This window comes from Histoplasma capsulatum, genomic scaffold, assembly GCF_000149585.1.
Source record: "Histoplasma capsulatum NAm1 scaffold_3 genomic scaffold, whole genome shotgun sequence".
Classification (NCBI taxonomy): domain Eukaryota; kingdom Fungi; phylum Ascomycota; class Eurotiomycetes; order Onygenales; family Ajellomycetaceae; genus Histoplasma; species Histoplasma mississippiense.
The window spans coordinates 201,248-225,549 of NW_001813980.1; the positions used below are offsets into that span (position 1 = coordinate 201,248).

The following is a 24,302-nucleotide window of genomic DNA, read 5'->3' on the forward strand; positions in this document are numbered from 1 at the left end:
AAAATAAACTAGAAAAAAAAAAAAAAAAGAAAAGAAAAGAAAAGAAAAGAAAAGAAGCAGAAGAAAAAGAAAAAACATCCCGCGTCAAGCTTTTGCTCCCCCGGCCTAGTGCCATGCTTGGCCTCTAAAGCCACCGGCCCATGATGGCTTGATCCTTGAACCCCGAACGGAGTGGGATGTACTGTATGTATGTACTGTGTCCTGTGTGTCCCTTGTCCTGTCCTGTCCTGTCCTGTCCTGCCCTCCTTTTCCCTGTATCGAACCACCCCCTACCCTTCCCTGTATCCACCTGCGCGGCAACCGACCTGGACGCGTGTCGCCGCCGCCGATCATCGCCCGTGCGTGGCCAGTTGGGGTTGGGGTCCACCACAGCAGTGTGGGCCCACTCGGTTTGTTCCGCGATCCTTGCCTTTTGTGTGGTCTGTACAGATTATACGGAGTACCTGCTCTATGTCCGTGGACATAGACGGAGTACGCAGTCTAGATATGGGTATACACATGGATGTACACATACATAGTATATATATATAGCTATACTGGTACCTGATAATTGCTGGTACCGTACCGATTGTATTACGTAGTCCATATGGAGGAGCGGGTGGACAGACAAAGGAAAGGAAAGGAAGAGGAGAGGAGAGGAGAGCCAACAATGGGTGCGTGTGCGTGGAGAAGTGGGTTAAGTGGATTGGTGGATGGATGGATTGTTTCTCCTTCCTCTCTCCCTTCTCTCGATTTTCCCTTTTTCCCCCGTTCCCCCGTTCGTTGCCGGGACTTGCTTACCTTTACCCCCTAACCCCCCTTTCTTCTCCCCTCTCCCTCGGTCCCCGTTCATTTTCATTTCTCATTTCTCATTGCAATTTTCCATCTTCCATTGCTCGGGGATAGGATTTGCCGGAAATGCAGACTAAAGCAGGGAAGAGGGGGGAAGAAAAAAGGAAAAAAGGAAGAAATAGCATTCGAAAAATTCAAAATACGAGACGCGGGCATGGGGGCGAAACAATCGCGTTTGAGGATGGGGGAGTTCATTATACATATATATCTATATCTACGAGTAGCATAGATCGAGCGGGTGCGGATACAAGATACATTGATCGATTGATCGGTTGCAACAGGATTACAAATCTGGTCGTCATGCGTAACTCATCTGTATACCTTATGTATAATCAAACACTACAAGTCAAGTTAAACCAGAAAGAAACAATGATATATATATATATATATATATATATCCCTCTATTTATATTACTCATTACACGGTTCCATCCCCCTTAGTTAGTTAAGACCCGCTTCATCACCCTCCCCCTCCCCCTCATCCATCGACTCCCGATCCTCGAACTGGCAAAACTGGCCCCTCTCCTCCTCCTCCGCGTCCCCCCCGGTCACAGCCTCCCAGACCGCGCGCACCTGCGCGAGCATGCCTTCATCGAATGCCAGATCGAGGTTGAGAGGCGCAAACGAGAATACGCGTCCCGATAAGCTGCTGCTGGAAACCGCGGGTGCTTCTGCACGAGACGATGCCGATGGTGATGGTGATGGCGCTCGGCTCAGCAGGCCCAGTTGGGTATACTGGGCGCTCCACAGGATTTTTGCATCGGCATCTGCCGCTCGGAGAAGATTTGTGGCTGCAGAACGAATGAGGGACTGTGACTCTGACTGCCGGTTATCGTCGTCGTTGTTGTTGTCGTCGTCTGCCAGCGTGCTGCCGTATATTATGCCTTTAGGTTTGCATGGGTATGTTATGTTAGTCGTGCGCATCGATATATATACAAATATAAACAATGTAGTGCAAAAGGAATAGTGGCAACAATAGATGGCTGGCTCTCTTCAGGCTGTCAGAGGAAAAGTTTATCATCAATGGAATTGCAGACAATGTAGATAAGTATTCGGAAAAAGTGGAATCATCATCTGAGAGCATGTGGTTTTCGTTCTTTTTAAAATGCAGAAATGGAGAAAAAAGAAAACAGTATTAAAGGAACGTACATTGGCCAGTAGGGCATTCCCCGGTATCGCTGGAATGCACGATTAGGTACACTGGAGCACGAGTCGTTCCAGGTGGTCCGGGAACAAATACAACTGCTCCGGCTGGGATGACGCCTCCTTCCGAGGTGAGAGGGAAGAGGCTCTCGAGCGGAGATGATACGATCATGATCGAGCGAGCAACCTTCGTGTACCTGGGTGATGTTGGGCTTTGAATTTCGGTGGGCAAATCCCATGGCGAACCCACAACAAACTTGCTCCGTACCGTCCCTCCGTCCGAGAGTTGAACCCGCAGTCGTCGGGCATCATCGTTTTGTGAACCCGCCGCTGGTACCTCTATATGACTTACACCCCTATTCAAGACATAAACACCGCCACCGATTGCACATGCTCGACACCCTACCTGTGATATTTCCGCACCACCGCCCCATTTCGCAAGAAGAGCGCCGAAACCGACGCCGAAAACACCAATTGATCCCATATGCCTTTTTATCCTCTCAACAGCATATCGCGCACTCGTCTCATCCCACGAACGAGGAGAGAGAGATAAAGATGTAAGCGGGCCATGGAGGTCTGATGGAATATGAAACCTTGATTCCAGGTATTGTGTAAAGGGAACGACATCCAGGTCACTGTCCTCTCCACCATCCGCATCCCCATCATCCAGCGATTGTTGGGCAAAATGTCGGAGGAGCTTAATCAGGGCTCTTTTCGATTTATTCGACATGCTGTCGTTAGCGAAGACGTCTTCTCGGCTTCCGGGCACTCGATTTAAAGAGGCAGAACTTCCATGTTCCATTACCCACCAACTCCCCACCGCCTGGAACTCCAGCTGTCGAAATATCCTAGATGAAACGAGAGTTGGGATAAGTCCGGACCGGGAGTAAATGAGTTGTGGTGATAGTGACAGTGTATATGCTCTTGAAGGAGAAAGCTTGCCGCTTCCTCCATCTTCTGATGAAGCGGGGGAAGTGGAGATTGAGGCAGACTCAAAGGGAGTAGAGCCCGGAGCTGGTTAGCAGCACAACCCGATCAGCATCCGTTGTGAGTCAAGGGACTCGCGACTTTGTTGGGCCATGGGAGCCCATAATAGCTAATGCTAAGTGTCTCACCCTCGTTGATCCTTGTTACCCAGTCTTCGGCCTCGTGGAGGCTGAGGGCAGCATCCGAACCTCCGTAATAGCCATGTTTGTCAACATGGAGAACCTTTTTACCTGAGCGGGAGAGAGCCCTGGTCCAACATTTCGGTATTAGATTGATTGGTGAATTTCGGGCTACCAGAATGACAATAGAGTGAGACAGCCCATGACTTACAGCGCAAGTATGGACTGGGGCAGGCCAGTCCCGGAGATTAGCACGTCCCAGTCAACATCAGAGAGCGGTTCCATTCCAGCAGCATACACATTACAGGATCAGCTGCTTAGTCCATGGGATAGCATTAGACCATTGGGAACGCACTATGCAGTACGGAAACTGACAGATTTGAGTGTTTTATATTCAAACCGTCGGTGTGTGCGTTTGTTGTGGGAAACATTAAAAGAGATGAGGGAGTTGAAGTGAGGAAATTACTCCAATCACCTGATGGGCTAGCCCAATGGGGCTGGCGGCTTGAAAAGCCATCAAAATTTTAGAATATCAACCACCTTCTTGCTTCTTTTTCCTTCTCAACAACTCACTCCAAGCGCTTCTGCGCAGACCAGGCCGCTCTCTACTATGTAATAATTGCTATGGCGCGCTAGTCTTTCGGATATGCCTTCATTGGCTGTGTCCCTTTTGGAGTGTAGATCACCTATTTCACCCTGTATCTGCTGCTCTGGAGATATTATCGTGTGATGGAAGCGGTTCGTTTTGTGGTGATACATACTTTCTTCATACTAGATTTGTTATTTAGTTTTAGTTATTCTACTCATTGTGATAGTGTACATCCGAAATCGTATCCCCCGGGAGGGGAAGTCTCTTGAAGATCTTTCTTTCCATCATTTCCGTGTGTGGCTGTGGATGGAATCCTTTCACGGGAGTTGAGGTTGGTCTGTCATCCCTCGCGCCTAGAAGTAGCAGGCTTTCTGTCCAGGATGTGTAGAGTATAGCAATACCTAAGCCGTTTCTTCTAGTCGTGATGGCAGAATCAGGCTTTCCTGTCCTTCCTTCGCATACTACCTTGTTCAAGGTACTGCTGGTACTGATAATCATTCTTCTCCCGTTTCCTCCACAACCCTCGCCCTCACAATCTTGACCTGATCAACAGGCCTATCCTCCGCCCCTGTCTTCACCAGTCCCATGCGCTGCACAACTCTCATCCCACTCTTCACCCGGCCGAATATCGTATGCTTCCCGTCCAGCCACGGTGTCGGAGCCAGGGTGATGAAAAATTGGCTGCCATTGGTGTTGGGTCCGCTATTCGCCATGCTCAAGACCCCTGCGCCCGTATGTTTCAATGCCGGGCTGATTTCATCCTCGAACTTTTCGCCGTAGATCGAGCTGCCCCCTCGGCCTGTGCCGGTGGGGTCGCCGCCTTGGATCATGAAATTGGGGATGATGCGGTGGAAGATCACGTTGTTGTAGTAGCCGCGCTGTGCGAGGGTTGCAAAGTTCTTGCAGGTCTGTATATCCCAATGGAATAGAGCGGATGTCAGTGAATAGGGGTGTTTTGCAAAAATTGAGGTAGGGGAGGATGAAAAGAGGAGGGAAGGGTGGGGGTTGTGCATCGTGCCTTGGGCGCATGCTCGTTGTAGAGCTCGAGCGTGATGGAGCCCTGGGGAATGTTAGCAAATCTAATCTTTCGAACAGCACGTAGATATACTCATCCGTACCATGGAAGTGTCAAGCACCACATCGGTAGCCATTGGTGCTGTTCTGCGCTGAATGAATCCGGGAAGAGAGACTGATCTCTGGTTGAAGGACTGGATGAACTCAGTCAGCAGTATTTAGTTATGGCTTGGCGCCTTGAGATTCCGTTCCACAATGCTCATTTGCAAGATAGAAACATGAACAAATGACAAGCGTGACAGCTGCATTTCCAAAGATGGTGTTGTTACGTCAATCATCTCCCTCACACGCGGGTGCGATAGTAATCTTTCATCTTCAATCTCTTTATCCAACACTGGGCCTTAGCTCTTGAAGTGAAGATTCAATTTCCATCTCAGAATAATTATGTTACACTAGTAAATATTCTTTTCTTCGAAGTCCCAATTGCATTTGATGGAGCGATGGGGTATCCTCATACGCTGCATGTACTGTATATTTAATTTCCTTGAGTCTCGAAATGCTATAAACTCGGATTGATCAACGCTCTCTCGGTATTTTGGTGAACCAACATAGACCTGAAAAAAAAAAAAAAAAAAAAAAAAATCAACCCCTCGAGAAACTATTTACCAGCTTCAGAGACCCACCAACAACTTCTCATGACATTGCACTACAGGGCAGCAGGACGGTAATCTCTCCTGTCTAGAATTCCCAGAAACCGGGTCAGGAAGTCTCCCTACTCTGTAGATCCACCTATTTTATCACATAATGTTCCAAACAAAGCCCAAGTTTGTTGCAGTTGAAAGGCGATACACGAGGTGTATAAATAGTAAAATAAATGGTACCCGATAATTGCCTGATATCGATAGCAACCCATTTTTTTGTAATATATATTTATTTTATTGATTAATTCATAGGTTCCGAAAGTGAATAGTCCCCATATTTTCCTTCGTTGATCGTTCTGGTTTCATCATACAAAATCAAAAAGTTAATAACCAATAAGTCAACTCCTGCTTACAACTTTCAAACTTAAGAACATCGTATCAGCCTTGTCACTCCTTAGAGCTCTGTTTGAGATTTTCCTAAGGCTAGCATGCCAACGGCGGCTTAAGCGCGTTATCGTTAACAAAAATAAAAAACTCACCGACTCTCAGTCAACACAGATTCAAGAGCCATTCGGAAAATGCAATCATCCACATCTACCTACTGACTACTCCTGCGGGGAGGCAATATAGGAATCGAAAAACAGTTGATCGTCGAAGGTCGAATTTATTACAAACTCAGGGAGGTTACTTAAATCATTTTGCTCTACATTAGCAGCACCCCGGTGGATCAGGCTGGGATCTATGAATCGGATGGCCGCGTCGTCCAGCGCTTGCGGGCTTGAGCGCTCCCGGCCTTGGCGGACCGATTCTCTCAGCGCCCGTGTGCTAGAGCGACCCGAACGTTGGTGGGCAGATTCGCCCAGGGTTCGCGGGCGAGACAGAGGGGTAAAAGTATTATCTGAGGCAATTGATATCGGCGGCTCTGGTGTTTCTGGCATTTCGCTTGAAGAGTCGAGTTGTTGGAGGTTAGTAATGAGATTCTTAAGGTCCGGACGAGAGCTTCTTATAAACGCTAGAGCACAGGATATGTTAACGTAGGTGCCTCTAAGAAGTTTCTTCCTCGGAGTTGTAGGCATAACGTAGGATGTGTGCCCTTCATTCTTCAAGTAGGACCTCATGGCGTCTCTTGATAGGCAAAGGGCCCAACATATTCTGGTCAAATTTATCGCCCTGGGAGGGTCTTTGCTTTGATCGTATTGGACCCAGCTCTTGAGGTCGTCTGCAGTGATAACTTTGGGATCGTACGGGGCTGGAGTAGAAGGCATATTACGCTTTCTATCGCGAAATGAAACATTAGTCGCTTCGCCTCTACGGATCTTGTTGATCTCGGTCAAGTAGACTTGAGTTATCGGACGTTTGTCTGGGTCTGGTTCTAGCAGAGTATTTGCGAAGTCTCGTAAGGTTTTCCAGCACGGCTCAATTTTTGGAGTGAACGCAGAAAGTGACTTAAAACCACTGATCGTTGTCCCACGGCATTGGAGGTGCTGGAAGCCCAGCAGTGTACTTGAGAATGACTATACCAATTGCCCAGATGTCCACCATAGCTGTATACGGTTGATGGTTATAGATTTCAGGGGCGGCATACATATTGGAACCGCAAAAATGTCTGTAAAGGATCCCGCGACGTAAGCTCAAAATCAGAGAGTACGAAAGAAAAAGGCTCCATGGATTTGACGAGGATATTTGCGGGTTTGATATCACGATGAGCATAGCCATTAGTGTGAAGGTATAGCACGGCATCAAGAACCTGAGAGGCCAACAACGCGACATCTTGAGGAGTGAGGTTTTCAAGTTGTTCAAGAGTTCCATTGCTAATATACTCCATCACTAGGAGAGAACCTCGACGGCCCGGAATATCCATGTCCTTGATTACGGACACAATGTGCTCCTAGGGAGATATTAGTAAGATTCCAGATATTCACTGTTAAGGCACTTTTGTCTCCCTTTCAAATCTCTCCATCACCTTACTGTTCTCGGCCGGATCACTCAACGTCTTGGGCATCTTCACCGCGTAGATGTTTCCGATGGCATCAACCGCCTTGTGGACCGTTCCACATGTTCCACTTCCGAAAACCTCAAATGTAGAAATCTTGCCAAGGTCCAAATATGTCAGGGTTTTCTGGCTAATCAAAAGTGTCTCGATTTGTGGAGTCTGGCTTTTCCACTTATTGTAATAGCGCAGCCGATTCTGGTTGAAAACCAAACCATTATTTCCTCGTTCTGGTATTATTATCTTAAACATGGCTACTCCTGCTTGTATAGTATTCCCGGAAAAAATCGGAATTTTGTCTTGCTGAAGTTGAATGTTTTGGAGTCCGTCAATACTGGAGGTCAAATTCGTGCCAAATGAGGATGTATCCGTGATAAGTAGTGCTCCCGACTCCCAGTTGAGACTTATACGGAAATGAACACCACTGACACCTTCAGACCGCCCATCAAGGAGAACATCGCAACGGTCTTTGTCATTTCCAAAAACAAATCCCTGAAGTGGATCAATCGGTTTGTGTTCGTCCAAAAGTGATAGGACGAGCTGTGGCGCTAGAGTTTCCTGGCCTAGCTGTGGTGCTGTGGTTTCCGAATTGACAGATCTCCGTTGTCTTTCCCGTAAATCTTGGGTTTCTAGCGCGGGAGTGATACTTATGACACGGTTCCTGTTGTGTGGAAGTTCCAGCGCCATGTGAGCTGACCGTGATAACGGCCTGAGGAAACCTATCACCCATTCCAGGGTCAACTGCCATGTTTGAGGTGAAACAAAGGATAATTGCATTGGAAGCTATGGAAAAGAAAGGAAGGGAGACACCTAATTTATATAGGCAGACTATGAGGAGAGATAAGGCGGATGATAATGCGGCTCCGTTTTATTTTGGAATAGGAAGGGGTGGTGGCCCATGACAAAAATGTCATCTAAACCCAGCAAGCCTTGCATTAGCACAGTCAGGCTCGCCATGATAGTCCACCAATCAATTAGAAGATTTTCTCTTCTTGTTGGTTGTGGCAGTCTCTTGGTCTCTTTTCCTTTTCTTCGTACGACCTTCGTCGGTTGGGACAGTCGTTGCACATTGCGGTGCAGCATCCTTCGCTGCAACTTTTTGATGCAATTTCACAAGTCGAGCGCTTCTGCGAGGCGGGGTTTTCGATGAGTCGTCGCCGAAGTCGAAGAAATACGTCCCGCCAGTGGCCCGCAACAGGACTTGGTGATAACTTGGCTTTTGAAAGTCAGGATAGATGATGGGTAGCAAAAGCTCCTCATACAACATATTCTCGCACTCCCAATATTTTGGGTCGTCGATGTCGTCGTAACGGGCATCCTCGTGGACTTTTCGGCAAGTAGATTTCCAAAACCTGCTTTCGCATTTCCAATATTCGGGATCTTGTATATTCATGCGATTGGCTTGATCTTCCTCCAAAGTACATGTACAATTGTCTCTCCAAAAATCAGCCTCGCATCTCCAATAACTTGGATCCGAAATTTTCCGGCGCCTTCCCTCCTTGTATCGCGATTTTGACAACCAGAACATGGCCTCGCATCTCCAGTAGTGCGCATCCTTAATGGAAGACCGACGATCGTCAACATCCGACTTTACAGTCTCAAGACTCATCAAATATATGTATGTTTCGCGTTTTGTGGTTGCGAAAGTCTTCCAGTATTCCAAAGGATACAGGGGATGTGGAAAGCAAGGGGTTTGAGGGGTGGGCGGAGTTGGGGCCTTGTCTGGTATAAGGATTCTTAGTCAACCTCTTATTGACAAGAAACATAGGCAGGCCATAGACACCATAGATATTGAACGCGTTAATTGAGCTCTTAATTGAGCTAGACATGCTCTGAAACATTATAGCGACAAAAAAAAAAATTGTCACTGAGTTTTGAAGAAAGTAGGATTTGAAGCTGCATCTGCTCTTATATATCTTGTACAGATAGATGTACGGAGTACGGAGTAGACGATTTTATGATCACAATATCATGTGATATCGCGAAGTGTTAGGGGGTACTACAGCTAGAAACAGCAAGCCACACGGCAGGGTGAGGGATCTTTACGTAATCCCTCAGAGCTCCACAGATCCCAAGGATATTAGCTTAGAGTAGAATGATTAAGAATTAAGAACAAAATTGAATGATCTTATTGCTATTTTTTGATGCTGCTAATTATAATCTTTGAGCATTCCCTCTTCCCCTTCAATAACAAAAAAAAAAACAAAAGAAAAATTTTTGAGAACCCTTCTTTTAAAAGAGAAAAGTAAAGAAAAACAAACAAATAAGCAAGACTTTAGAAAAAAGAACAGAGCTTCATAAGAAAAAAAATAATAAACATATAAACTCTGCAGAATTAATCAGAATAAAAGAACTCATTAAACAGAAAAAATCACTATTCTCTAATCATTTCATAAAAAATTCATTGTCATATAAATCTTATTTAATATTGATATAAATCATTCATTCTAGAATATTCACTTCTATCTCTTCCTCTTTAAAGTTCCATTCTTGCTCATTTCAGTGATTGAACAACTTCAGAAGTGTGAAGATGTTTCAATTGTTATGAGAATTTAAATAATTGAATATCTCAATTCAGAAATCATTAACTGCTTCTGAAGCTCAGATTTTGATTCAGAAGATAGCAAAAAAATCATAAAATTTTTAAAGTGAATAAAGTTTCTAAAGAAGAATAGAGTGTAAATAATTGAAAATTCAATCTTTAAACTCATCAGATTTTAACTGATCACTATATATTTGAAAGCGATCAACAATGAAATTGTATGAATTATAGAAATCAAACTTTTCAAAACAAGTCAAAATCAAAAGTAATTAAAATGAAATAAATTTCAAAGTAAAAGTAACAAAATAAAAATAAAAACAAGAACAAAAATTAAAGCAAATATATAGAAACAAAAGAAAAAAAAAAGAAAAACAAAAATTGAATTCATTATCAAATCAAACTATTTAATTAAAATCTTGTAATAATATTTGATTCTTTCAAATATTCAATCAAGAATTCATTTCCAGTTTTTGTATTGAATAAAAGTTTTAAATTTAACTGTGTCAATTTAAACTTCTCTCTCAATCTCAATCTTAACTCTATATGCTTTGTACAAAGTAAACGAAGATGCTCTGAGTTTTCATATAATTGACAATCTGAATATAAATTACTTAAATCATTTCTAATCTTTGTTAAATATGATTTAAAATAACCATGTCCAAGCTTTAACTACATTATTGTAACAAAAAGTTTCTTTTTACATTTTATTGAGCAAGCTTTCCATTTTAGCTTAGTTTCAAACCTGGAATAATGTACACTCTTTTTTTGTAAAAACCAAATATCTTGCCATTTTTGCAAATATGATTCTCTTATTTTTCTCTTAATATAAGCCCATGTTACAATTCTTTGAAAGCAGATTTCCAATTCAGTTGCTTTTTTTGCAGCTTTATCAGCTATTTCATTGCCATATATACCCATGTGAGCAAGCACCCAGTGAAGATGAATAGAACAATTGAGTGAGATTTTTCTTTGAATATTTTGAAGACTTTTTAAAATCAGCTCTAGCATTGACTGTCCACTGCTGATTTTCTTACTTTGAAGTCTTTTAAGCCCAGCTTGACTATCAGAGAATATCCAAATATGCTCAAATCTTTTCCATTATTCAATCTTCATCTCAACCAATTTGAAAGCTCTTGAAATTGCAAATAATTCAGCATTAAAATCTTCTGACTCTTTTCCAATTTGCCAAGAATCAAGAATATAATTTTTATCATTTTCTGAATATGCTATTCCAGCTCCAAGATTGCCTGTTTTCTCACATTTTAAGCCATCAGTGTATATAAGAATTGCTTTGTTTCTCATTTGTTTTAGAAAATTTAGATGTTGTTCAGTCTGAACTTCTTTTGAAAGTTGACTAATATTTAAATCAATAAGACTGACAAGATCTTTCTTCCAAGGAGAGAGATTTTCAAAGGCCACTTTCTCCACATTTAAACTAGAGAAACTGTCTTTAATTATGGAGCAAATTCTAAATAACTGAGATGGTATCTTCTTTCTTTGCACAGATGTTGAATTATCAGATGAATTTATTTCATTCCAATCAAAATTTGACTCCCAATTCAGATTTATTATTATGAATATTATATATTATTTTTATTTTTTGAAAAATTCAAACTTCTTCAGCTCTATTCTCTTTGTATATTTTCATAATTTAGAAATAAAATGATAAGTGATAAAAACAATTTTCAACTTTAAACTCTGTTTCAATTATATAATGAGAAATTAATTGATAACAGAAATTGTTAAATGGAAAAAAATATAAGTTGATATTTTTAATTTATTAATATTTCTATGTAATTTTTTAAATTTTTAATAAAAATTGATAATCTCTATTTTTTTTCTGATATGTTCTTTAGAATAATATCTTTATTTTTATTGCTGAGAGTTGCAGAACAGTCAAATCAGACAATGTTTTTATATAAAAGCAATTTCAAATGCTTTAATTTGACAAATTGACCACTGAATTCACTTCACTATGTGATTAAATGACATTCATTAATAGCTACAAATTCAATCTTTTTTTATAAAATCAGATTTTGAAGAATACACTGAAACTGCTTGGAAAATACTTGCTTTGAATTGAGTAAAATATATGTATATTCACATTGTTGAATACATTTGAGTAAGTGCTCTTCTTCTTGAAGATTGTTAATATTTATCAGATAAGAATTGATAGAAGAAAATTGAATTATATCATTTATTTACTGATCATCAAATTTGTTTAAAGAAATCAATTGAATGATTATCTTTTCTATTAAAATTGTATAGAATTGAAGAATAAAATTCTTTTTATAATTAATTCTAATAATGAATAAAGTGTTATTATATTCATATATTATATGTCAAAGTATATGAATTTATTCTATATATGATTGAAAAGTGTATTTAAAATCTGAATGTGAGTTTTGAAAAATTTGTCAAAGATAATGTTCAATAACATTCTATTGTTTATCAATACTTTCAAATTCAGTGTAGCTCATAACAATTTGTAGCATATCTCCAATTTTTATAAAAAGTATTTATTTTAATAATAGTTTTTAAAACTGTTGTTGTTGCTGATTTTTATGTTTTCTTTGATTTTTCTTAGTCATATACAACAAAGTTGTCTGACTCAGCTGTTAAAAAGAGATATTATATGATTGATTTAGAAATTGTTGAAAAATTTCAAAAATTATTAAAAGATTTCAAATGTTGTCAGAAATTGATGTGCTGTGTGACATGATTAAAAATTATATAAAATTGATAAAAGTTATTAGAAATTGTTGAACATCATCAAAAAATGTTAAAAGTTATCAAAAAATACATTCAATGCTTTGATTAAAATTATTGATGATTGAATATATATTTTGATGATAAAATCAAGACATTGAGTGATTAGATATGATCATGATTGAAAAATTAACAAATCATTCCCATATTCAAAATCAGAATAATAGTTTTCAACACAATACTTCATATTCATAATATATATATTTTTAATAAAAATTAATTCAATTGATAGAAAATTGAAAAATTAATCCTTCAAAATAGTAGAAAAATGATTTATAAATGAAGTTGTACAGTGATTCTATTTCAAATGTTATGGTTGAAGCAAATCATTTCTATGTTGCTAACAAACTGAAACCATTTTTTCTCAGACACTCTATGAAGAGTTTGCTGAGGATGTCCCATTTAGATTTAGTGTAAGCCCCTCGACAGTTGATTGGCTCATATGTTAGCACGACTTGGCAGTAGTTCGGATCGGGTTAGCTTGAAGTGGAGTGGTTGAGTTTTACTGAGATAAGCAACAACCTCATTTTGTTGGCCCTAGGCTGCCTATCACGGACTAGCGCACCGCACATATATACCTCAGCTGCCGACATGCTAATACAACCACTTAGACGTCCCACAGGTTATGACCCGGATTGCTTGTTTTTTTTTTTTAAGAACCTTCCACTGCCTATCTGGGTCTATCTAACATCTCGCGAGCTGCTACGCTGATCAGCAGAAGGGATTCTGACGAAGGCTAGAAGAGCTTTGATCATGGGAAAAAGATTAAAAATTGATTGATATAGAGGGAAGAATGCCTTTTAGAACTCAAGCTATCATGGGGATGGATACCCCAGCTAGCAATGATGAATACGAACCTATCACTGAGCCACCGGGCCAACATCAATGACCGATACCTTGATACAGATGATGATGGAATATTTGAAAAAGTAAGATGAATATCTGAAAAAGCAAAATGAATGTCTGAAGAGAATGAATGAATATTGGGACAGAAGGATGGGAAAATCCTTACAAAAATCAGCTGAAAACTCTGATTCTCTGTCAAGAGATCAAGAGGATATGAAACAAGGGGAGGATGAGATGAAACTGGCTACACAAGTCACTGTCATTACTCCTCCATCTACTGAAGAAGATACCACGAAGATGATCATGATGAGATTCATCATTAAGAATACCACTGACACCACCACTGCCTCTGTCACTGAACAACTTTTCAAACATCGATACTACTACCACGAACCGAAGCCTCACAGATGCCGAAAGGGTGAAGGATAGAAGGATAGATAAATTTGATTTCATTTGATTTGATTTGATTTGATTTCATGTATAATAGGATTTCTAGATAGATAGATATCTGTACGGCTGCTAGTCCGAGGGGAGGTGTTGGCCCTAGACGGACTAGTATATCTCAGCTGCCGACATGCTAATACAACCACTTAGACGTCCCACACATTTCCCCAGCTTGATCACATGATTGCCAAGGAGGCCCTCCGCTAGTTTTGGATTACAACTTACGCTGGAATGATTGGACGTTAGTTTTAGAAGTGACCCTGGAAAGACGGGGCAGATACTATCAAGAGTTATGACCCTTAACGAACGGATCAAACGGGACGGGGAACAAGCCGCATTTTCATGGTAGAATGATCCGATAGTACTTAGGCGATGGTACATGACCCGCTATCAGATATAGAGACCCGGACCCGCGGCCCATCTTGCTATCAGCTTTCAAGCCAGGTGACATACATCCATTTCAAGATGTACTCTATAGAATGTATTTATTGAACTGCTCATCTGCTCTTTACAACTTTCTCGGCCCGCGCTATTGCAGAAGGATAGTGTTGTTGGTATTCCAAGATGTAGAAAATATATATTGCAATTATGCAAAGTTCAGCCAGGGGTGCCAGATGGAGGGCACGAGGAAACTTGCATCGATCCTGGGAGAGTGAGTCCGATATACCTGTCCAGCCTGAGTCCGTGCCATCCTTCCAGGTTTCATTTCTGCTCCCCGTCTTGTCTTCTTTGCTGGGAAGCTTGTCATGCAGCTGGATGCTTCTTACTCTAGTCTTATAGCTTCAGAATGAAGGATATAAAGACTCGAGCACAAATATCTCCAGATCTCATATGATATTCTTCGCTTCATGGTCTGGCGAAGATACAATTGAGTACACAAACAGTTTAGATGATGAGTAGGACAACACAAGAGATATTTGCATCGCCCTCGATTACCTATCTTTTCTCATTTTGGAAAGTTATGTAAATCTTCGCTCCGAAGAAGCAAAAAGGGTGGTGTTGCCATAATTAGCTATGTGTTTTTCTGTCGGCAGATGAACTTAACCATACTCTTGATCTTTTTCAAGGCATCCCACACTGCACATAGATAGTCTTGTGATGGTACATCAGCAGCAATCCACTGCTGTTCTCATTGGGCAAAAGAAAATCCAAAAAGATTCATTTTCGGGCTCAACATCACTCTGCTGATCCACTTATTATAATGCAACATCAGTCATATTCGATTGGTTCCATCACAACCATCACGCCATTCATCATGACACTTATTTCATTGATGATAAGAAAACTGAGGCTGGCTATCATTCGCATGGAAGACGGGGACAAATTTTCCCGATTTGGGAGCCTTGGATGGTCACCACATACTTTCCCAGAGCACTGGCAGCTGAAGCGCCATTCCCCGCGCTGCGCTAAGCCGGATTCCAGGGATCATTCAGCTCGAGAGTTCTGAGCCAACCATTCTGATCCTCCAGGAGAACACAATGGGAACTTAATGATTCGGATGGCCACTTTCACATCAACCCTCGGTCTGGGACAATGTTGCGTTAGTTGCTTTGGCCTCTAAGCATCGCCAACATTACTCGGTTTCTCGGTTTCTCCTCGCCACAGCTGCGCCGTGATGGCCTAGACTCCCGGCAAGAGTGATATTGAGCCCGAAAATGAGTCTTTTCGGATTTTCCTTTGCCCAATGAGGACAGCGATTGCCACTGGTGTTGCAGTATATGTGGGATGCCTCAGAAAAGACCAGCCAGGGATGCCAGGTTGTGTCGACGGCACAGGGAAACTTGCGTTGATCTTGAAGCGCGAGTGCGATTTACAAACCCAGCTTGAGTCCGTGCCATCTTCACACAAGGGATCACTACCTTGATACTAATTAAGTCCAAACTTTGCACCTCAATAATTTTGAATATAAGAGATGCTTCACCGCTCACTCGTCGCCTTCCTGGATACGGACTGCTCATCCACGTTAGTTCGCACTCGGATTCTTGCATTACACGCAGGGAGGAGATTTGCTCCCATCATTCCATGCGAAGGGCGTGCTTACTATAATAAGTTGGTTGACAGATAATTCCTTTGCCATATGAGTCTTTCAGTTTGAGTTTGAACCAACCTGTGCAGCGTACATTGGCAGCCTTCTTTTACTTGTCGTTGCTGGGAAGTCACTGACGTAGAAGTAGAACAATGCACATGACAATCATCGTCCGAACCACAGTTCAGCGGAGCACCGTTGCCAGCTTGCAGGGAGCACCTGTAAAATCCTCTAGTTTTGAGATCATGCCAACGGTACATGTCCTCCGTATGTGGTAGTTTTCGCTAACAGAACCAGGCTTCAGCCCCTGTTCTCCAAATATACATATGCATTGAGCTTCTATAAATGATACTTATTTGCCAGAACAGAGCAATCATTAATCCTATTCAGTTTCAATCAGAGCTATTGTATCGTCATACGCCTTAATGATAGGATCATATAGTCTCTGTGGGACTTGCGGCGTTCCAACAATAAGTCCTTCCTTCCCATAAGGAAACAGTACACCTCGTATGGTCCTGCAAAGATGCTTGACGCACTCGAAATCCGGCGGAAACTCCTGCAAAAGATACTCAAATCCGCCAGCTTCCATGTTACCTCTTTTATAAGTTGCAATTTTCTTATAAGTTCCAGTATACCATTCTCTCAGCATGCTGTCTTTGGGCGGGTCCTGTCCGTGTCCCTGTAGCTCATTTAATTTTTCCCAACCATGACGGGCACATTGCCAGATAAGCACATAGAAGAACGACTCGAGATCATGCCGATAGGTATGATCGATATTAAGTAGCACCTCAATCGCCATGAATTCCATCGTGCCAGTCTGGTGCCGCGCGCCACTTCTCCCACTCCCAACCTCTTTGGCAAGATCCAAATCGATTAGCATGCCCGAGTGACCGTCCGCCTTGCCTGGATCGGTTATTATTATATTGTTCTCCGAAATATCCCGATGAAGGATGTTCCCATCCAGGTAAAGAGACCGGTGCGCCTTTATTGCATCGCGCAGCGCTGTGAGAAGCTCCAACGGTGACCTGTAGTCATAGATCGGCCGGCCAGCGGGCGAGATCACGAGACACCGGAGGACACGGTTGTCGTACGGTTCCTCACCATTCTTGTCGAAGAGACTCGGTTTGTGCGCTGACTGAATGGAGAAAGCTAGTTCATTTTCCTCCTGGGTGTCTCTTGATGGCTGATTGGTGGAACGCGATCGTTTGAATGCCTGCATCCCCTTATCCAGGGATCTGCGTTTCCTGGAAGATGACTTTCGACGGATATCTAAGCGGCGCGGCTCGATGAGCGGCTGAGATTGATGAAACGAGGAGGCTGCACTGGGGGGTGCACTTTTGAAGTGGTGGCGCTTGTCGAACGTCAGGCCGCAGCGCATGTCAGCGATGCTGGTGATGGTACAGTGACCGATGATCCTTGCGACTCCTTGGACATTCTTTTGACATGCTAGCTCGAGGAGTTCCACCTCCGGCCGCCGCTTGTCCGACACCCACGAGAATTTAGCTACACCTTGTCCATCATTTGTGAGAAAACACGTGGTCCCGCGACACACAATGGCATGTTGAAAGGAAAGTATTTCACCCAGCCGCAGCACTTTTCCATCTAAGGTTCCAGGCCCTTTGATGGTTATTGATTTGTTGCCGTCTTCATCCCTAGCAATAAAACTATCCAGTCCTAGTTCCTCATCACTCATCATGGTGTAGCCAACAAGCACCTGAAAGAACCGTCTTGAGTCCTCGTAGACATCGATGACGCCGGAGCTATAGGGACCCGAACGGTCAAACACCCATGCCTCCATCTTGGTCCCGCAGACGGCGAACGCGTGGATGAACCGCCGGGTGGGCTGGGCGGTAAAGACCTCGCGCACGTAGCAGCTCATCTGAAGCAGAGTGTCCTTGGTCTTGATCTCCTCCATGGATTTTTTGAGCTCGCCAACTACCAGAATGTCTCTCCAGTCGTGTTTGTTTCGCGAGGGGGTACCACCTCTAGCTCGCAAAAGAAGGTCGACTTGCCGTTCTGCCTTTGAACCAGTAAGATCCGCTTTGCTCGCTGTGGTGTAGTAGATGCTGCGTGATTCCGAGAGAAGGTCTTCTTGAAGACGAAACCACCAGGTGAGGACATTGTTCTGTGTAGGAGGATCGGGAAACTGGGCCCAATTACCATCGCTGATTGGAGCCAGCACGCGTCGACAGATGGCATCTGCTTTGCAGCTCCAGTTCTTCTCCTCAAAATATTTCTCAAAGAAGCCCTCAACATTTCGAAATGTGCAGCCATGTATCTCCTCAAAGATTCTTGGATTCACCAACTCAAGTGTCTGCTCGGAACCTTTCTGTGATGATGAGGTGGATTTGACTGGGGTGCCGTCAAAGGATGGGGGGACGCTCGCCGGAGGAGTTGTTCGTTGAGGGAGGGTGTCAATGAGGGTAAATACAGCTTTCCAGACATCGAAGTTCCAGGGTTCGGCATTCTGGGATTCAGTGGAAGGTCTTTGAATAATCAGGTGCACCAGTGGATGATAGTCGTCGTACCTGAAGCTTCCTTTTGCCTTTTGAAGGCGCTCGAATAATTGTGCTAGATCAGACGCCATATTTCCATCATTTATCCGCGACGGAAGGCTGTAGGCTGCACCCTCTCCCTGTAATGTATAGACAAGTTTTGAAATCACATTTTGAAACAGTTGGTCAAGGCTATCAACGGCGCCATTGTAGGAAATTAGACGCGACTCATATATTCTTTCAACTTCCTGAAGCGTGTCTTGTAAACGGTCAACTAAGTTGGTTAGAGGATGGTTCTTGATAATGTTGCGATCTTCTTGTGAAAGCCCCGCCATTTTGATGGTATAAAAGACCGTTGAGTTGGTGTGAGATTAACTAGGAGTTGTAAAGGGAGAAAAATTATGTTGGTATGCTAATATTATGTGATGAGAAGCAAACAGGGGAACAAAAATGCAGAATTGTTAGGAAGTTATGATCTATGATACTCTGCAAGAGAATATAACTCGCTAGGAAAAGATGCTGATATATATAATCAAAGGGAAGATTATGGTCAAAGGGTTGATCCAGCTTGGCTTTGATGCACAACGCGAATGTGGGAACGGATAGAAAAATCGTATTTTGAGGAAGGTCAACTATTCCCGTTTAGGATTAATGTACGCCACCCGCCGTGTCTTGGAAGACGACACGATAACTAGTGTAACTAACTAACCGTGCCATGCTTACTCACTCTCTCTAGTGAGTGCGCCACAGCGTACGGAAAACCACAGCGTACGGAAAATATTATCAATATCTTCATTCTTCATCTTCAAATAATCATCATTAATTATAACCATGCTTAAATCTTCTAATTACACTGAGGAGCAGTTGCAAAGAGCTGTTGACGCGTACAAAAGCAATTCAAAATTAAAAATCACATCTCTGTCGCGAGAATTCAAAGTCCCATATGCCACCTTGTATGGGAGGATCAACGGGAAGAAATCAAGGACTATGAGGGTTCCACTGAATAGAGCATTGAATGACAGCCAGGAGGAGGCAATTAAGATATGGATTCATCAGTTGGATATTAATTTTTGCCCGCCCACCATCGAGCATATCGAAGCCGCCGCGAACCGCATGTTGAGACAGCATCATACAGATCCAGAGACCGCACCTCCCACAGTAAGCAAGATATAGGCATATCAATTCATCAAACGCCTGCCAGATTATGAACGGGTCAAGCAAAAGCCCATGAATCCAAAACAGATGTCTTGTGAGGATATAAGCTTCATTATCAACTGGTTTGATCGATATGAAGCTGTCTTCAATCAATATCACTTTTTCCCCTGCGATATCTACAACTTTGATGAGATTGGATTTCAAGAAGGAGAAGGACGTGGACAGTGGGTTATAACCGCCTTTAGAGACACAAATTCCGTCATACAGTCATCATACTCCCGCGGGTTAATAACAGTGGTGGAGTGTGTCAGTGCAGATGGCACAGTATTGGATCCATTGATTATAATGAAATTGAAGGTCCATCTAGAGGATTGGTATACACACTCCAACTTACCTGACAACTACACCATCACCGCATCCGAGTCTGACTTTACAAATGATGAGATTGGATTTGAATGGATCAAGCGGTTCAATAAGATGACAAAAAAGTGTCAAATGGGCAGTCATTGACTGCTATTAATGGACAATCATGGTTCTCATCTCACAGAAGAATTCATCCAATACTGCGACCTCCATAAGATTATTCTATTCAGATTCCCATCTCATACAAGTCATATTCTACAACCTCTTGATGGCGTACCTTTTCAGCAGTATAAGCATTATCATACAAAGGCAGTTAATGAGGCCGCCCGCTACGGATATGAGCAGTATGGTGGCAGACAATTCCTTGCTAATCTGGAGAGCGTCCGACTGCAAGCATTCAAACCTGGCACTGTGAGAGCTGGCTTTGCCGACCGCGGAATGTATCCAGTTAATCGCGATATAATTCTCAATCGATTGAGACCTCTTACCATTGATGATGCCCCGGATCTCAACATATACGATGGCGATGGTGATGTATGCAATCACTTTACCCCGCCGCCTGCAGATCGACCGTCAACTGCCTCTTCGCAATTAACCTCCCCAGAGACAGTTGCAAAACTACGTCGCCAAATCGATGCAGCAGCCAAGGCCTTACAAGATGTGAAGGATACCCTTACACCTGGTTTGACAAGGCGGTTGGACAAGATCTTCAAGGGTAGCATGGTCCAGGCGGAATTGAACGCGCACCGTGAGGGTGAATTTGCAGGTCATTATTGAGCAAATAGACGTCGGGTCGTCAAATCCTCCCGCAGGCAGGTGCAAGTAGGCGGAGTCCTCACTATTAAGGATGCCAATCGCAAGATCGCGACCCGTAGAGCAGATGAGATGAAAAAGACGTTCAATAAGAATCTTCTGTTGATTGATAATTGGTCATTCAGATCTACTGATGAACAATCCCATGTAGATCTCAACAACGCATTGAGAATCCAACATGTTTGAACCCCCTATCCGCGAATATAAAGAACCCCTACTCAGGAATATATGGAACACCCCCCCCACCCCCCTCTCGCGAATATGAAACCCCCTCAACCTGTGAATGTGGAATCCACTGAGAAACCTACTAAATTCAATGGTAATTTTGTTATATTAATCAATTCAAATGACCTAGCTAACTAATTTATTCTCTAGTTCATACAAAAATGTCAAGAAAATGAAAACAGCCTATTGAAGAGGTTATTGCAGAACTTCCACCTCTAAAATCAGTGAAATTCCATTCAATACTACCTGTCTCATGAGATTCAATTCTTAATATTTCAATGAATATCAATATTAACAGTTCTTATGTTTTATTTACTCTATTCTTCTCTGAGGAAAGCCTTTAAAATATCAGTGATTCTACTAATCTCTATGCAAAACTAAAGAAAGATGCTAGAGATACTGATGATGAAACTCCAGAGCTTTCAGAAATAGAGAAGAATGAGGAAGTTTAAAATATAGAGATTTCTGAAATTTCTATATTCTTAAAGCCTTCTATCCAACAATATTCATGGAAAAATATCAATCCAGCAGAGATAAAGGTATTTATAGATATTTTTCTCTATATGAGGGTTCATAAATTCCATCAAACTGATCTATACTGATAGAATGATCTGAAACAGAGCTCTATTCATTCTGTTCAATCCTATATGACCCATACACATTTTAAACAGCTTAAATGATATATCTATATATTTAACCCCCGTGAAGCCCGCCGCCCGGGGGCCAAAAATAAGAATGATTGGTGGTATAAGGTAGAGCTGTTGGCTACTGAGTTCCATATGACATGCTGAAAATACTACACCTCTGGCTCCAAGATTTCTATTGATGAGATCATGGTTAAATGCTTTAGACGGAGTCAACATACATACAAGATGCCTAATAAACCAATTCCTCAGAGATATAAGATATTTGGCCTAGCAGAACATGGCTATTTATGGACTTTTTTCTGGTCTAGCCGCCGGCAAGGTATCCCTTCATCGGTAGGTTTTGTGCAAATTAGCGTGGTTTCAATTAGTCGTATGGAAATTTGCACCGGCGCCTTGGCATGGCCAATAGAATCCCATAGAATTTTATATGAGCAGCTATTGGCTATTGAAATCCACTGATGCGTGTTTCTCAGCCAAGCATTCAAATCATGTATGAAATTCAACACAATGAAATGCTACTTGCAGGCCTTCCTACAGGCCTCTCTTCATGATATCCACCTGCGAACATGGAATCCGCTGAAACACCTGCTAAATTAAAAGGTAATTTTCTTATATTAATCAATCCTTATGATCTAAATAACTAATTGATTCTCCAACTCATATAAAAACATCTAAAAAATGAAAGAAATTTATTGAGAAAGTCATTGCTAAGATTTCATCATTAAAATCAATTAAATTCTTTTCTATACAACTTACTTCATGAGACTCAGTTTTCAATCTTTCTATAGATATTAATATTGAGAGTCTCTACATTCTGTTTACCTTGTTTTTCAATAAGAAATGCTTTCAACAGATTAGCAATTTAACAAATCTCTATACAAAATTAAAGAAAGAGAATGAAGATATTGATAATAAAGCTTCAGAGCTCTCTGATGTGGAAATGAAGATAAAAATAATGAAAATAATAATGAAAACATCTTTTACTTCTACTTTTATTATTCAGTCATGAGAATGGAAAAAGATTAATTTAGCAGAGATAAAGGTTTTTATAAATCTTTTTCTCTATATAAGAGTTTATAAATCTCAACAGACTGATTTATACTGATGAAATGATTTGAAATAGAGCTCTATTTATTCCATTCAATTTTATATAAGTCATACATGATTTCAACAGTTTAAATGATATATTCATATATGAAACCTCTGTGAAGCCTGCTGATTTAAGATTTAAAATAAAAATTGATGATATAAGATAGAGCTGTTAGCTACTGAATTCCATACAGCATGCTGAAAATACTACACCTCTGACTCTAAAATTTCAATAAATGAAATAATGATTAAATGTTTTAAATGGAGTCAACACATCTACAAAATGCTTTTTAAATCAATTCCTTGAAAATATAAGATATTTGATCTAACAGAACATAGTTATTTATGGTTTTTTTTCTGATCAAGCCATCAACAAAGTATAATGTCTATGTTTCAATTCTCAGAATTAACAAAGATGGGATCTATGATGATGAATCTTCTTCAACAGCTTTCCACTATCTCTATACCGGCCACAGAGCCGCTCATAAAGCCGTTCATGAAGCTGTCCACAGAGCTGCCCACAGAGCCGCTCACAGAGCCACTCACAGAGCTGTCTACAAAGTCATTTATAAAACTGATCATTGAATTCTCTATCACTCAGCAGGTAATTTTTTAGTCACTTTATCTAAATAATTATTTTTCATCTATTGCACTATTCAAATTTCTACATGAAAAGAGATATGATGTATGTGGAATTATTCATTCAAATCGGACTCCGGCAGTTTTCACAGAGCTTAGAGATTATACAGCACTTATTTCATGAAATACTCTATATGCTATTGAACAAAAGAAGGTTCTCTGTCTTGCATGGCAAGATAATAATATGATATTAGCACTAAGCACCATTCATTCACTCGAACATTTTTATTGAACGTATCGAAGCGGCCTGGAGAGCTCTCATCATGTCATATATATAAAAGATTTTGAAGGTCAGCCACAGAAGAAGCTGAAAATCCCAGTCATGATAGATGACTACAATCATTATATGAATGGAGTGAACCTAGCAAATCAGTACTGTGCAGCATATACTAGCCATAGAATTATCTATCAGACCTGGCTCTTTATTTTCTACTGACTTATTGACTCTGCAGCAGTTAATGTCTACCAGCTTTACTATTTATATAAAAAGCAGCAGAGAGTCCCTAAGAAGGATCTGCTTTCTCATATAAGCTTTCATGAGAAGCTTTATCAACAGCTCTTTGAATTTGCATCTAAGATTCATGATAATCTCTCTATCAAACAATCAAATAAAGATTTAAATCATCAATGAATTTCACTATCAAAATGCCTAATTTGTGCCTGGTGTCAGTATAAATGAAAGATAGAACAGCAGAAATGATTAAGAGCAGATCAATCAAGTTTTGATTGCTCAGCTTGTCAAAATACATCTCTCTGTTTGAAAACTCAATGTTGGGAGGAATTTCATCAATCTGACAGTGACAGTGCGAATCCTTAATTAGGGTTTATAAAATACACTAATATCGAAAGATACCTTAGCTGCTCAATAAGATCTCGTATAATATACACTATCGAAACCACGCTAATTTGCACAAAATCTACCGACGAGGGGATAC

At 41.5% G+C, this 24,302-nt stretch overlaps 5 protein-coding genes across 5 annotated transcripts; 1 reads left to right on the top strand and 4 right to left on the bottom strand.

Moving 5' to 3' along the window:
• Positions 1-1,272: 1,272 nt before the first annotated feature.
• On the bottom strand, positions 1,273-3,365 carry HCAG_03194 (predicted protein; the record flags this gene model as incomplete). Its single annotated transcript, XM_001541047.1, has 4 exons — positions 1,273-1,715; positions 1,981-2,988; positions 3,090-3,208; positions 3,292-3,365. 4 exons carry the CDS (start codon positions 3,363-3,365, stop codon positions 1,273-1,275), a joined length of 1,644 nt encoding a protein of 547 aa, XP_001541097.1.
• A 798-nt stretch (positions 3,366-4,163) lies between these two features.
• HCAG_03195 (peptidyl-prolyl cis-trans isomerase cypE) lies at positions 4,164-4,820 on the bottom strand (the record flags this gene model as incomplete). Its single annotated transcript, XM_001541048.1, has 2 exons — positions 4,164-4,577; positions 4,788-4,820. The coding sequence occupies 2 exons, from the start codon at positions 4,818-4,820 to the stop codon at positions 4,164-4,166; spliced, it is 447 nt and encodes a 148-aa protein (XP_001541098.1).
• A 1,109-nt stretch (positions 4,821-5,929) lies between these two features.
• HCAG_03196 (predicted protein) lies at positions 5,930-8,923 on the bottom strand (the record flags this gene model as incomplete). The annotated part of the gene is made up of 4 exons (XM_001541049.1): positions 5,930-6,808; positions 6,910-7,212; positions 7,288-8,033; positions 8,353-8,923. 4 exons carry the CDS (start codon positions 8,921-8,923, stop codon positions 5,930-5,932), a joined length of 2,499 nt encoding a protein of 832 aa, XP_001541099.1.
• Positions 8,924-15,340: 6,417 nt separating this feature from the next.
• HCAG_03197 (predicted protein) lies at positions 15,341-18,771 on the bottom strand (the record flags this gene model as incomplete). The annotated part of the gene is made up of 4 exons (XM_001541050.1): positions 15,341-15,440; positions 15,734-15,854; positions 16,120-16,160; positions 16,478-18,771. The coding sequence occupies 4 exons, from the start codon at positions 18,769-18,771 to the stop codon at positions 15,341-15,343; spliced, it is 2,556 nt and encodes an 851-aa protein (XP_001541100.1).
• Positions 18,772-19,267: 496 nt separating this feature from the next.
• Positions 19,268-20,731, top strand: HCAG_03198 (predicted protein; the record flags this gene model as incomplete). Its single annotated transcript, XM_001541051.1, has 3 exons — positions 19,268-19,594; positions 19,949-20,093; positions 20,139-20,731. 3 exons carry the CDS (start codon positions 19,268-19,270, stop codon positions 20,729-20,731), a joined length of 1,065 nt encoding a protein of 354 aa, XP_001541101.1.
• Positions 20,732-24,302: the final 3,571 nt, after the last annotated feature.